At 45.0% G+C, this 14,818-nt stretch overlaps 1 protein-coding gene across 1 annotated transcript; it reads left to right on the top strand.

Annotated features, from left to right (window-relative positions):
* Window positions 1–8,699: 8,699 nt before the first annotated feature.
* LOC130871255 (paired immunoglobulin-like type 2 receptor beta-2) lies at window positions 8,700–14,616 on the top strand. Its single transcript, XM_057764624.1, has 5 exons — window positions 8,700–8,824; window positions 9,140–9,526; window positions 11,871–12,060; window positions 13,805–13,862; window positions 14,346–14,616. Exons 1-4 carry the CDS (start codon window positions 8,737–8,739, stop codon window positions 13,815–13,817), a joined length of 678 nt encoding a protein of 225 aa, XP_057620607.1. The 5' UTR covers window positions 8,700–8,736; the 3' UTR covers window positions 13,818–13,862; window positions 14,346–14,616.
* Window positions 14,617–14,818: the final 202 nt, after the last annotated feature.

Genomic DNA, 14,818 nt, shown 5'->3' with positions numbered 1-14,818 from the left:
ATCTACTTTCGTGGTTTTTTTAGATTTTTGTTTGTTTGTTTGTTTGGAATTTAGATTTTTTATATGTTTTTGTTGTTGTTTTGTTTGTTCAATGTGTGTATGTGTGTGTGTGTGTTTGAGTGAGTGAGTGAAGGGAGAGACAGAGACAGAGATAAGAGAGACAAAGAGAAAAAGAGAGATTCATTCCATAAATTCTGTGATTCTTTAGAATCCTGACTCGTACACACCTTTGGGTGAAATAGGAATGGCATTGCAGAAGACTGATTACAGCATCCTGGACAGAAATCTCATTCTACAGCAGTGTCCTAATGGGGATTCATCTGTCTAGGAATTTAAACTAGAACAGAGCCCATGACTTGGTTTTAAGGAACCAGCAGGTGGCAGCAGTGAGGCAGAGCTCATGAAGCCGCTGGGACCCTGTGGATCCCATCAGAGTAAAGGAGTGAAAATTCCTGTGCTTCAACAGTGGACTATGTCAGGTCTAGTGAAATCAGTTCCTCCTTGGGTGACTTAGCAATCGGGTGACCTTTCCCACAGACCCCAGACAGTAGGGCAAGGGCAGATGAAGTCTGGAGATGAGTATCATGACCATGAGGGCCCCTCTCAGACCCCAGTGAGGCTAAAGACAAGATTCATCTGGTGGAGTGATTACCTGCCTGGCATGCACAGAACCCTAGGTTCTATCTCCAGCAGGAGAAAAATGGGCATGATGGGGGCACACGTGTCACCCAGCACTAGGAAGAGCAGAGAGGAGGATCTGTAGGACTTCAAGGTCATCCTTGATTACATAACAAGTTCAAGGCCCAGCCTGGGCTACAGGAAACCCCATTCAATAAAGGGAGCAGCTTTCAGACAGGTACAGTAGGGCCCGTCCACTCTGATTACTAACCATCTGGAGTCAACTCATCCCAAAGATGCTGTGCCTCTTCATCTTCAAGGGCAGGATGAATGGATAAAAAAGTGTTTCCTGTGGGCCAATGGAATTGAATTGACGACCCTGACATATATGAACCCCTGATGTTGGACAAAGAAGCCAAAATAAAACAATGTGGAAAAGATTGCATCTTCAACAAATGGTGCTGGCAGAACTGTGTGTTGACATGTAGAAGAATTCAATTAGATACATATCTATAGTCATGGACAAAACTCAAGTCCATGTAAATCAAAGACCTCACATGAATCCAGTTTCTCTAAATCTAATAGGAGAGGAAGTGGGAAGTAGCCTTGAATGCATGGGCACAGGAGGCCACTTTCTAAATATAACGCCAGTACCACAGACACTGAGAGCAACAATCAATAAGTGAAACCTCCTGAACCTGAGAAGCTTCTGTAAGGCAAAGGGCATGGTCAATAAAACAGAACAGCAGTCTACAGAATAGGAAAAGATCTTCATTAACCCACATCTGACAGAGGGCTGATCTCCAAAATATATAAGGAACTCAAGAAACTAGACATTAAAATACCAAATAATCCAATTTAAAAATTGTGTACAAACAATTCTGAGATTCCATCTTATACCTGTAAGAATGGCCAAGATCAAAAACACTGATGACAACTTATGCTGGAGAGGTTGTGGGGTAAAGAGAATTCTCCTGCTTTGCTGGTGGGAATGCAAGCTGGGAAAGCCCCTTTGCATGTCAGTATGGCGATTTCTCAGAAAATTAGAAAACAACCTTCCTCAAGACCCAGCAATACCACTTTTGGGTCTCTACCCAAAGGATGCTCAATCATACCACAAGGACATGTGCTCAACTATGTTCATAACAGCATTGTTTGTTATAGCCAGAACCTGGAAACAACCTAGATGCCCCTCAACTGAAGAATGGGTAAAGAAATGGTGGTACATTTACACAATGGAGTACTACACAGCAGAACAAAAAATAATGACATCTTGAAATTCGCAGGAAAATGGATGGTCTAGCAGGGCTACCAGTGTTTGGGATTTGTGTTCCCCAGCCAGAGTCATTCAGTAATAAAAAGTACTAAAGAAATCCAGGCATGATGGCATAAGCCTGTAATACCAATGATAGACAGGTAGACATAGCAAGATTATGAATTAGAAGCTATCATTAGTACCTATAGAGTCTGAAGCCAGCCTGGGATACATAAGACTCTGTTTTAAAACCAACAAAGCAAAGGTAACCAAAACTCCAAGCAGTAGAGAGGTCATGGAGGCAGGTCATCCATTAGTTCACGTTGCTTGAAGACAGAGAAATTGAAGACGTAACCAGTTTTCCTTTAGATTCACTGAAATAAAATTTGTGACATTAACAGTTTCATTTAAGCAACATAGAAATTTGAAGAGGACATGGAGAGTTTCTCTGTTTCTGTGAGCTCAAATTCAGCGGCATATGAGTTCCTTCCTTTGCCTTGATTATCTGCAGAAAATGGGAGATTTCATCCAGAGGAGTAGGTGGCTGAACTGGTTACCCCTTCACTCACTGGGCTTTAGGACACAGTATAGAGTCTCTTCTTGGAGCTCCCCTCTACAGGGGTGCAGGGAGGTACTCATGCTGAGGCTGGACAGCACATGAGGGAGATGAAGATGATGATGTCATCCTAGGGGAGAAAGAAGAAGTCAGATGGGGTGGGGCAACTGTGTTACTGTGATGTCCTAGCGCAGCCTGAGTGTCCTGTCTAACACCACAGGTCATCATCCTCCACCATCCCTTCTAACATCCCCTCAACTCTCTTCAGGACCCAATCTGGGCAGCTTCTCTGGGTTCTTTCTGGGTTGTCTTACTTGTCACTGGGGAAGAGAATTCAAAGAGTGGGAGAGTGGGTAGTATGACAGGTGAGTGGACAGATGGACAGTTTTCATCAATGAGTTGTCTGCTAGGGCAGAACCCAGTTGGCCTCCACTGTGGCTTATTTGAGGAAAGTTTCTGGAACTGGATGGTTCAGACGGGAATAGGAAGGGTTAAGCCTGTTCTCCGTTGATGGGGAATCCTTGTCAACCAGTTATCATTAAGAGGTGGGAGCAAGTTAGTGCCTGGATTTCTGGGTACCAGGATAATACCCAGGTGGCCCAAAGTTTCCTGTCTATCTGTGATTCCCACTCTACACTGCTGAGCTTGGACTTCTCGTTCCTGTTTTGTGAGTTTTCCCCTAAGGAAAAATAAAATTGGCCTATCTTTTAGCTGGCCTGTTTTTTTCTCAATGTGAGATCATTCAACAGTTGGTGCCCATTGTGGGGCTCAGATCCCCAGCCACTGCTAGGCTCTGCATGGTGCATTTGGATATAGGATTCCTGCACGGTGGTCCTGAGTAGCAGCTTCAGTAGCATCTCAGAGCCCCTCTGGGTCCTCAGACACCTGCACCACAGTGACTGCATGGTTGGTTTGTGGATCTAGCTTTCCCAGTGCACCGCAGAAGCTCAGGCAGGATGCAGGCTTTTCTGGGTGTCTCTGTCGGCATTGCCTCCTTGCTATCCTTGTGCTTATGTGGCTGCTGACCAGTCAGGGACCTCCTCTGAGGGCACAATCTGTGATTTACAGTGAATAACTGTTTTTGATTTGAACTGTTTTCACTATCTAACACTATAACTAAGTTCAAGCTGGCCACATGGCCACAACTGCACCATGACACCTACTGGCTGGTAGTAGTTATTGCACCTACTCCAACTGATTACAGGTGAGATTTATAATTTAAAATTTAAAATATAAGTTATAAATTTATAATTTAAATGGGCAAGTTTATAGATGACTTAAAAATGGAAGAATTCAACAGCTTTTTCCTTATGTATAATATTATGCAAGGCTTATTTGATTTTCCTTCTACATCCCTCTATTTAATTTTGGGGATTAAATTTGTCCTTCATATTTTCTCCTTAAAAACATGGTTTGATAATAGGACCAAGAATGAGGCACTTTTAAAAATTATACACTCTTTACAGACTAATCATGACAAAATAAAAGAGAAATTCAACACTTTGGAGAAGGATACAACTAATTTGACAAACAAATCCCAGTCAATGACAGAGGGTGCTAAGACATTGTCTAAGAGAAATCATGCTGTTGAATGTATTAATCAAAATCTGATAAACAGTTATGATAGATTGATGGATAAAATGTCTCATCAGGAAGGTAATATGTCCACTATAAAAATTACATTCAAGGATGAGGCGTTATCTTTACTGGACAGACTTCATACCTTGGAATCCTCAGTGATGGCATTAGAACAGAATATCAGACAAGAGATTCAGACTTGACAAAAGGCAGTGGTAAAAAGGTTTTAAAAGATTGAGAAATTTATCAAATTTGATGACCAGGGACAAAAGGTACAAAGACAAAATTTAGCCTTACCAGTACGTACCAAACTCCAGCATAGCTTACTGGTGATATCATCAGAAAGAGCATCTGGCACCAAATACCCTATGGTAGTCAAAGAATATACATGGAAGTCCTTACATATGACTGATCTAAAGGAAATTAAACAAGTAATTGTATCTTATGAAATACATTCATCCTTTTGTTAGGAAAATGGCCAAAATGTGGAATTCAAGCAACAAGGAAACCCCACAAAATGGGCTTCAATTAATGTCAGAAGTCCTAGTAAATGGACCTCACTTGCTTTGGAGTGTTATTGGAGGAAAGAAGCAAAAATTTTAGAGCAACAGGGAAAAACAAAAGGACTTGAGATTTCCCAAGATCAAATTCTGGGTGAGGGACTCTACTCTGGTCCTCAGGATCAAGCTCTTTATGATGAACACACCTTGTCCCTATGTAGCACAGCAGCGTTAAATGCTTGGGACAGGATTCAGGATCCAAGAAAGAGAATTAAATCATATATTAGGGTTAAACAGAATCAGAAAAAAACCCTTTAGGGACTTTTTACAAAGATTAACTAAGGCTGTACTAGTAGGAGTAACAGACCCAGAAGATGATATCCCCTCTCCCAACAAAGTTTGTCCTCAGGGTTAGGGATGCCACTTAGTGGTTGATTATTGCTTGTATAAGGAAGATGATTGGAATAGAAACTTTGTAAGCCCAGAGATTTAAGAAAAAGATAGGAAGAAAATTGAATGGGATAATAGATAATTTAATGTGAATTTATTTACACTAATAATAATAATAATGGATAATAGAGTGAATATTTGTGATCTATTATTTATGGATAATTTACATTGGTATAGTTTTGCATATTGATACAAATTCAAATTATATTTGTTATTACTGTTTACAATATTTGTACACCTATGAAAGTTATTTTGTCAGATTGTAGACATGCAAGTTTCTACCTCTTTTAAGACATTTTGTATATTGATACAATTTTTAGGATATATTGTCATATTGCATTATTTATTATTCCTACCTCTGATCAAGATACTTATACACTGATTACATTTTGAGGTCATTGTCCTCATTTTCTGCACATTTGTTTGCAGATTATTTAATATGCTGATATAAAGTCTTAGTCCTTAGATTATACAGGTATTAAGTATTATAGGTCAATAGCAACTCATGTTTGTTATACATATAGTCAGATTAATTAGGTTCTTTAGATACATAGAGATTGTATTCTTTCTAAATAGGTAATGTTCAACCATTTCAAGGATCTGTAGAACATGGCATTTAAATAACTTAGGGTTCTGTTGGCATGAGATGTGATTGATCCTGATAGCACCAATCTATTTCTGAGAGAATGTTGAGCATGGAAGACACTTTACTTGGAGTTTGTTTTCTTCTTGGCACAATTGGTCTTTAGGCAAGGAACTGCCCATGCCTCGACCACTGACAAAGTACATGGTATTCGGACTGGAGAAGCAGTACACAAGGAAAAAGACTGCCAAACCTTTTCTTTTTTAAAAAAAAAATTATTTATTATTTATACAGTGTTCTGTCTGCATGCCAGAAGAGGGAACCAGACCAAATTACAGATGGTTGTGAGCCACCATATGGTTGCTGGGAATTGAACTCAGGACCTCTGGAAGAGCAGCCAGTGCTCTTAACCACTGAGCCATCTCTCCAGCCCTGCCAAACCTTTTCAAAACAGGGTAAGATGGTTCTAAAAATTTTCTTGCCTTTGAAAATGGTCTGTCAGTTACTCTGAACCTTAGCCAAAGTTGGTTGCTTCAACATTGCAAATGATTGGATAATTGCTCAGGTAGCCAATTGTCGCTGTCCTACACTGGTCATACTGGAAGCTGCTTGATTGCACTTCCTGCCTACTCAAGTAATATTTTCTCCCTTCTGAGGACTTCAATGGTGTTAAAGATTAGGTAGCCATAGTTACCTTCCTCTTACGATTTATCCAATCTGATTTTCTATGCAAGAGTTAGACTTTTTAAAATATATGTTAATTATGTTTTAAAAATGACTTATTTATTCTGTGGATGCAGGGCACCCTCATACTGCAGCCTGAGCAGCAGCCAGATTCTAACACCTCAGTCTGACACTCCCATGGTCACATGTATGTAAAAGCCCCATGTGTGCACCCCACAGCCCCAGGCTGCTCTTCCACAGAATGTGCCCCTGCCCGGTGAAAGTATCATGGCTGCAGGGCCCAGTCACTGCTATTGGGGGAAATGCAGTTGTCCCTGCAGGTGACTGATTCCAGCCTCCTGAACAGAAATCATCCCACAGCAGGGTTCCTGTGGGCATTACCTGAGTCCAGGACTTGAAACTAGAACAGAGCCCATGACGTGGGGTGGGATTGAGGGGCCAGCATGTGGCAGCAGTGAGGCTGAGCACAAGAGGCAGCTGAGATCCTGAAGAGCCCACCAGAGCCTGTTGTGTAAAAATGCTGGGTGCAGCAGCTGGCATTTGTCAGGCCTAGTAAGGTCAGCCCCTCCTTGAGTGACTTAGCAATCAGGTGACCTTTTACCCACAGACCCCAAAGAATATGGAGAGAACAGATAAAAACTTCAGGGGAGAACTCATGACCAAGAGGGCCCCCTCTCAGACCTCAGTGAGGCAAAGACAAGGTTCATCTGGTAGAGTGCTTAGCTGCCTGGCATGCACAGAACCCTGGGTTCTATCACCAGCAGGGGACAAAGGGACACGATGGGGCACACCTGTTACCCCAGCACTTGGGAGGGCAGAGAGGAGGATCTGTAGGTGTTCAAGGTCATCCTTGGTTACATAACAAGTTCAAGGCCCAGCCTTGGCTTCTCAAGAACCCATCCAATAAAAGGGGGAATTTATGACAATAGGTCCCATCCCCTTTCAGGAGTGATGGTCCATTTGGGGCCAGCTCATCCCAAAGGTTCTGTGTTCAGAATCTCCAAGGGCAGGATAGATGGATTCAGAAGTGAGTCCATGTGCAGCTGGCAGTGAGGCCATGAGAGTTTGTTTCTGGCTCAGGTCAAGGGATCAGAGGACCATGAGGACTGTGAGGAAGACAGAGAAAGAAGACATGACAGAGGGCAGCTGCACAGTCACCTGAGGGAGCATGGAGAAGGCAATCAGTGCCAGGAGATCTAAGGAAATGGGAAGTCACCTCTGCACATGTCACTCAGGAGAATGCTACCACTTCCTCTGGTACAGTCTTGTCTTCCTGCCCTTCAGGGAACTGAAGACACATTGTCATGGGAAGGGTGGGATGACCTCCACAGAACCATTCCTGTGGCCACCACAGCTTCTTCCCCCACCTCCCACAAATCCATTCTTATCACAGACTAGTTGTATCCACTCTCCAAGATGACCCAAGCGATATGTCATGAGTGACAGACTTATTGCTACTCTGAGCCTTCTTTGTCCACTTTCTTTAAAGAAGATTCTAGAGCAGCCACAGCTAGAGGAAGTCACTCAAATGCTCTGTGCAAACAGCCTCCCGGGAACCTAGGAGCAGATCCGTGGCCTTTGAGGGGAGCTCAGACTGCACCGAGCAGGCAGCCGAAAGTCAGTGTGGAGAGTGAGACTACAAGAACTCGATGGGACAGAAGTCCAGTCTCCTGCCATGTGCCAGTCATGTGCCATGTGCCAGGGCTTCTCTGATCCTTGGTTTCATCTTCTGAGTGTGTGCTAAGGTTGGTGAAAGGCAAAAAGGCTCCTTCAGAAACAGGAGTAGCTCTGGAGTGGAGGGGGAAGATCACACAGGCAGCCCAGGGAAGTTACAGATTCACAGCATCAATTAGCTTGGACGAGACTGTTCACTGGGCATTGGTTTTGCTGGGGTGCTATGAGGAGTACCCAAAAGACAAGAAGAGAGTAAAGAGCAGATGAGGGTGGAGTCATCATGCTAGCGTTGGGAGCTGAATGTGTTTCCTCATCACCTCCTTCCTCATGGTGTCTGAAGTGATCAGAAGATGACCACTTTTTTATCTGAGATTACGAGAGAGAGAGGCAAACAGAGACACAGACAACCAATATGATGGGGGACATAATGAGAAACAGACTAAGGGGAGGGCAGGAGTGGAGGAAATGGGAGCTGAGGAAACAGTGATTGCAGGCTGCATAGGGAATGGGAAAGACTGGATGAGACAGGAGGTCAAGGTGGAAGAGAGGAGAGCCCGGCATGCAGAGGTCAAGGCTGCATCTTCCAGCCAAAAATGGGAGCTGGGCTCAAGGCACAGTCATCTTCGCAGTGACCACAAGGGCGGATCTTCTGCAACATGAAAATGAGGAAGTCAGAATGATAAAGGAAGTTGCTGGCCACAAGGAGGTGGAGATAGGGAGGACCTTCCCCCACTCAGTCCTCCACATACGGCCCAAGGGATGAGGATCATTTTTGCCCTGATTCTCCCCTGACTCCTGACCACCCCAGGGCCCTCCAGAGGACCTGTTCTCCCACCTAATGGCTCTGCTGATCTCATTTCCTGGAGAGAACCAGGCCATGTTTTGGATCCTGTTTCTGCTGTTGACAGCATTATGCCTGCAAGCTGGTGAGTGGAGGGACCTTGCAAGCAGGGACTCTGCCTTAAGCAGAGGAGGGGCCAGTGGGGTTGGGAAGAGTGGGCTGTCACGTGGATAGGTATCTAGAGGAGTCACCCTATCCTCTGTGCCCCAAGAGAGAGCTCATCCTAAGAGTGGGTCCAATCCAGTCTTTCCCTGCCTTTCCTGTCCTATATGGGACAGTGAGACAAGGGACAGACAGCCTTGCCCTATGTCACATAGCTGTCTGTGGATGACAGCTCAGGAAGCCCTGGGTTGTCCTCTCCATGTCCTGCAGAGACTTAAGATTTCCCCATTCTTCCCAGGTAACTCAGCAGGATCCAACAGAGTAAATACCTTTGGTGTCAACCAACCAGCACTCCTCTCTGGTGTCCAGGGCGGCTCCATCGAGATCCCCTTCTCCTTCTACTTCTCTGAGGAACTGACAAAGGATCCACAGATGACAATTCTCTGGAGATGGAAGAACTTCCATGGGGAATTTATCTACAACTCTTCCTCGGGTTTCATACATGAGCATTTCAAGAATCGGCTTGTCCTGAACTGGACACAGCCTCAGACATCCGGAGTCCTCACAATCCTGGGCTTGAAGAAGAAGGACCAGACAGTGTACTTCTGCCGAGTTCGTCTGAAAACGATAAAATACATGGAGACGGTGCAGTCTATTGATGGGACCCAAATCACCATCACTCATGGTGAGCCAGCCTGGCTGAGACTTTGATTTCCTTGTCCCCTAGTTGTCACCTCAGGCTCCAGAATTCTGACCTTGGTTTCATATTCCTTTTCCTTGGCTCTGCCCAGAAATCTGAGAAAAGGATCTTTCCACTATAGATGTGACAAGTCTTTGCTGTCTCCTCTGACCTTGTCTGTCATCCCCTGGTCAGATGGAACCCCACCACACTCTAGATCTCAGAATGTGGCCTTCCCTCTAGTTCACTCCCTTTCTGTCCCAAACTAACACTGCAGTTCAGGTCACTTTCCCCTTCCCCGTGACTTCGAGGTGGATTGATTTTTCCAGGATGTAGTTGACTCACTTGGTCCTGTGTCAGGACTCCAGCTAGTCCCTGTATGGAGCATCTCCACACAGCTCCAACCTAAGGCCGAACAAGCAGTGGGTGCCCACTGGATGTTCCTGGTTTCCTACAATCCAACTGTTAACTGCCTTCTGTCACCACAGTGTCCTAGCTCCGCAGGACACATCCCTCTCTCTACCCACTCCCTTGTCCCTTAGCCATTCCCTTTCCTTGCCTTCTTGCCCTCACCTTTCCCATACAAGCCCCAAGGTCTTGGGAACTAATGTCCCCATTTTCATGATGTGACTGCTCTCTCTTCAGATCCTTGCCTCTCCTCTGAAGCAGAAGTAACTGCAGACCCATGCACTGGGAACACTGAGTGGAACTCTATGCTGCTGTTACCCCTTCAATCCTTTAAATGGCCCTACAAGAGCTGGGGACTCTGTGTGCTTCCTCGTTGCCCACAACCTTGCTCTGTGGCTCATTTTTATATATATTATGGTGTTTTGATTTTTTTTTTTTGGTTTTTCAAGACAGGGTTTCTCTGTGGCTTTGGAGCCTGTCCTGGAACTAGCTCTGTAGACCAGGCTGGTCTCGAACTCACAGAGATCCGCCTGCCTCTGCCTCCCGAGTGCTGGGATTAAAGGCGTGCGCCACCACCGCCCGGCCTGGTGTTTTGATTTTTATAAGACAGGGTCTCACCATGTAGCTCTGGTTGTTCTGGAACTCACAGAAGAAATCTGCCTACCTCTGTCTCCCGAGTGCTGAGATAAAGGCCTGAGCCACCACATCCAGCAGTGGCTGTTAACTGAATTAAAGCCAACCTGTGAGAGGACGCCCACAGCACAGTTCTTGTGCAGTCTCTACGGCTGCCATGTTGACCTGATGTAATGTCTAACTGCAGCTGCCAGGGCTCAGGGAAGGGAGAGAAAGGAGATGCTTCTTGGGTCTAGAGCAGTGATTCCCATCCATTCTAATGCAGAGACCCTTTAATACAGTTCCTCATGTTGTGGTGACCCCCCCACCATAAAATTGTTTTCATGGATGATTCATAACTATAATTTTGGTACTGTTATTAATCGTACTGTAAATATCTGATTGCATGTGATCTTATATTCTACCACTCTGGGGGTAGCAAGCCCCAGGTTGGGAGCTGTTGATCTAGTGTTTCCAAATAGATAAAAGTGGGCATTGACCTTAGTGGGGATTGCAGAGCAGATGAATGTATGCAGCCCTGTACTGAGCTGGACACCTATGATCAAAATTATATATTTTCTGTTATACATTATGTGTATTTCGTGTGTGTGATCATGAGGGTCTGTAAATTCAGGTGTGAGTGTGTGTGTGTGTCTCTTGTGTGTATGTATGTATATATGTACTCTTTGACAATTCTTCATATTCATTTGAGTCTACAAGAAAAATTCAGGAGCCATTCCCTTACTTTTTGAGACAGAGTCTCTCACTAGCTTCAAGTTTACCAAGTAGATAGATAGGGCTGGCTAACCAGTGAGCCCCAAGGACATGCCTATCTCCCCTTCCTTTTACTGGGACACAACTCAGTCAACTCTGTTTGGTGTGGAACTAAATATATATAGACAGGCTGATTTTAACTCACATAGATCTGCCTGCCTCTGCCTCTGACTCTAGGGCTAAGATTAAAGGCCGTGCCCAGCTCTCCAGGCTCTTCAAATGGATTCTAGGGATCAACTCGAGGTCTAAGTTCCAAAGAGCAATCACGATACAGACTGAGACATCTGATTGCTCCATGCATTTATGACCAAAACAACTGTATTTCTATGACTTAATTACCTGTGACTAAATGTAAATCTGAGGACACACAGCCAGCACAGGTGGAGGGTGTGCACTGAGCTTGCTCTCCTAGAGTCTCAGCCTTCAGCATGTGTTCCCCTCTGTGAACTTCTAACAGCTGCTCCCCATCCCACCTCCCACAGAGGAGACAAGATGTCACACTCCTCTCATCCCTCCTCATCCAGGGAGGATCTGCTCACTCCTCATCTCTCCCCAGCAGTCAGAACCATCACGAAGAGCCCCTCCATCGTCACCTCTGCAGTCACCATGACTGGACTGGAGGACACAGAGGACCAGAGGAATCCTTCACTTGTGAACCTAGGAGCCATTACTGGGGTGGTGGTGGCCACGGCTGTGCTCATAACCCCCGTCTATGTGATGCTGATCTTCCTCTGGTGGAAGGAAAGGTTAGTGGTCCAGGACAGGCTCTCACCTGAGCTTACCTCTGAGTTTTGTCAGTTGTGGGACATGGAGATTGGTAAATGTATTAGTCAGGGCTCTCTAGAGTCACAGAATTTATGGAATGAATATACGTATAAATATATAGTGAAATATATTTTTAATATATAATGAATATATGGGAATTTATTGGAATGACTTATGGCTGCCGTCCAACAGTGACTAACTGAATGGAAAGACCAACAGCCGAGTAGTTGCTTAGCCCCAGGGGCTACCTGCGCATTTGGAAAGAGCTGTGGCTGCTAAACAAGGTCTGAGGTAGAGCAGCCTTCAGGGACAGCATCTCACAGGAGGTGAGACCGTGAACAGAGAGAACTGCATGAGTTGCGGATATGGTATCAACACAGAAATTAAACAACGGTGTTCAATAGACCCATGGGTAATAAGAAAATGGCTGGGAAGAGCCTACACTAAGAGAGGTGAAAGATTTGTACCCTAAAAACAACACACAGCAGATATTACAGAGCAGCAGGAAGACGGCTCAGTTGGTGAAGTGCTTAACCCACAAACACAAGGACATGGGTTCCATCCCTAGGGTTCACAGATAAAGTTGACTACGTTGGCAGATACTGGACAGAAAGGTGCAGTAGGATCCATGAGGCTCACTGTGCTGCCAGGCTTGCCCAATCAGTGAACCCCAATCAAGGGCAGACCTGTCCCCAAAACTGTAGTGGACGGTTCCTTCAGGATGATACCCAAGGTTGTCCTCTACCACCCACATGTGTGTGCACATATGCAAATCTACACATACATATATGTACTGCACAGAAATAGAATTATAAAAAGTAGAAAAATACTGAAATATGTAAGGACATTTGAATAATGGAAAAATTTATACAATAACTCTTTACAATGCGAAAAAAGTCAATGCAGTTTCTATTCAAATCCCAATGACTTTTCTGGAAAGACAAATGATTTTTCTTCTAAAATCAAAAGGATTCTAAGAAACAAACGTGGGAACACGGTAGGGAACACCTTAATCCCAGCATTGAGCAGTACATGGGGGCAGAATTAACAGTTCAAGATGTTATGAAGTTACATAGAAAGTTGAAGGTCAACCTGGCTTCCACAAGATCTTGAACACACATTAAACAAAAGTAAAGTGTGGACTGGATTCAGAGCAGACTTAAATCCATTATATGTAGACTATAGGATGGCAGCAGAAATGAGCAGATAGTGGATTGTAATGAAAGCCCAGAAACACAGACTTGAACATGCAGGCCCTAATTTTCGAAAGGGCTCTGCCCTGCAATGGATAAGAAGAGCAGCTGAGAGGTGGAGAGCAGCAGTCTGAGAGGCAGCAGATCTGACTGGGATTCGAACCCTGAGACTGAATCTGCAGGGAGCAGTAGCTGCACTCACAGGGAAAGCCAGGGAGCCAGGTTCCAGGGAGACAAAAGGGAGGCCTAGTGAGTGCAGAGCAGGGAAGGGACATGAGTTCAAGACAGGGAAAGGAAGCAAAGGAAGAAGGACATGGAAAAGGGGCAGTGGACAGGAGAGCTGTGCTCTGATTGGCTGTGCTGTGCAGAAGGACAGCTGAGGTCTCAGGTCCTGGGGACTCTCATTCCTTTTCCTGATTGGCTGCTACAGAGCTGTTTGCTGCCTGGGCCCCTAATGTTGAACAAAGAACAGCTGAGAGGCAGACAGAGGATCGGCATGGCTGCCACACTGACACTGGTTCTTCTCCTACAGGCCAGCAGACTAAAGCTGAAACCCCAGCCAGGTGAGCGGCTGACATCCCAAGGAGCAGGTGAGGGGCTGCTTGAGGAAGTTTGTTATGAGAGGCATGCAAGGGAGCTAGAGAGATGATTGAGTCATAAAAGCCTTGCACTTAGCAGGAGGACCTGAGTCTGAACTGGGAGCACCCACACTGTAAACCAGGAGAGTGACAGAAATATGTAATCCTAGTTCTGAACAAGCAAGAGAGGCCAGAGTCGTAGAGCTGTCTGTCCAGCTAGACTAGCATAATTGCTGAGTTACAGACCAATGAGAGACCATGTTATAAAGAATAATATGAATTCTTCAAGGGGATAAATTCTGGTCATGGCATTTTCTAAGTTTATTTTAAAGGAGGGGTTGGAAAATTACATATTAATGGACAAAAGTGGGGAGCACAGAGAGAGCTCCGTGGGAGAAGGTGTCTGCAGCCAAGACCAATGACCTTTGTTCATTTGGGGGACCTAAGTGGGGCAAGTAGAAAACTGACCTCAGAAAACTGTCCTCTCCTCCTTAGGCACAGCACTGTCTGTTAGTCCCCAGCTAATGGAACTCCAGGGGCCAGCATCACTCACCAGGGTGGGAATTTTCATAGAATTAAGGCTTGGTGGCCACGCATCCTGCATCTTCAACCCCTTCCCTCACCAAAGCCTGGAAATCAGAGAGCAGGGCTGTACCCTGTGCTGTGAAACATCCGTCCATGGGTAGGTACAAGAAGAGAACCCCACTTCTGCAATGTGCACTTGAATTCCTTTCTTCGAAATACAGTCAATTTGTCTGTCTCTGGTCCTGAGATCCCAACTCTGCTGTTACCTATCTGTCCAGGAAGTTAATAACATTTTTAATAAATATCTTCCTCCCAGCAATGCCTATCCTGTCTCTCTTAACACCCCATGTGAGACCATAGAGAATATCAGATTGTGTCCATGAGCAGCGACACTGAGAGAGGCAGGGACCATGGTCCACACTAAGAACCATTGCATGAGAACC

The sequence above is a fragment of the Chionomys nivalis genome, chromosome 3 (genome assembly GCF_950005125.1).
Source record: "Chionomys nivalis chromosome 3, mChiNiv1.1, whole genome shotgun sequence".
Classification (NCBI taxonomy): Eukaryota; Metazoa; Chordata; class Mammalia; order Rodentia; family Cricetidae; genus Chionomys; species Chionomys nivalis.
The sequence above is the reverse complement of the archived record's forward strand: the minus strand, read 5'-3'. Positions and strand labels throughout refer to the sequence as shown.

Bases quoted from the DNA above. Each gene is read 5' to 3' on its own strand.
- LOC130871255 (XM_057764624.1), top strand. From the start codon at position 8,737: ATGGCTCTGCTGATCTCATTTCCTGGAGAGAACCAGGCCATGTTTTGG. The intron at 8,825-9,139 runs GTGAGTGGAGGG...CATTCTTCCCAG, and splicing joins AGCATTATGCCTGCAAGCTG to GTAACTCAGCAGGATCCAAC. The intron at 9,527-11,870 runs GTGAGCCAGCCT...ATCTCTCCCCAG, and splicing joins CCAAATCACCATCACTCATG to CAGTCAGAACCATCACGAAG.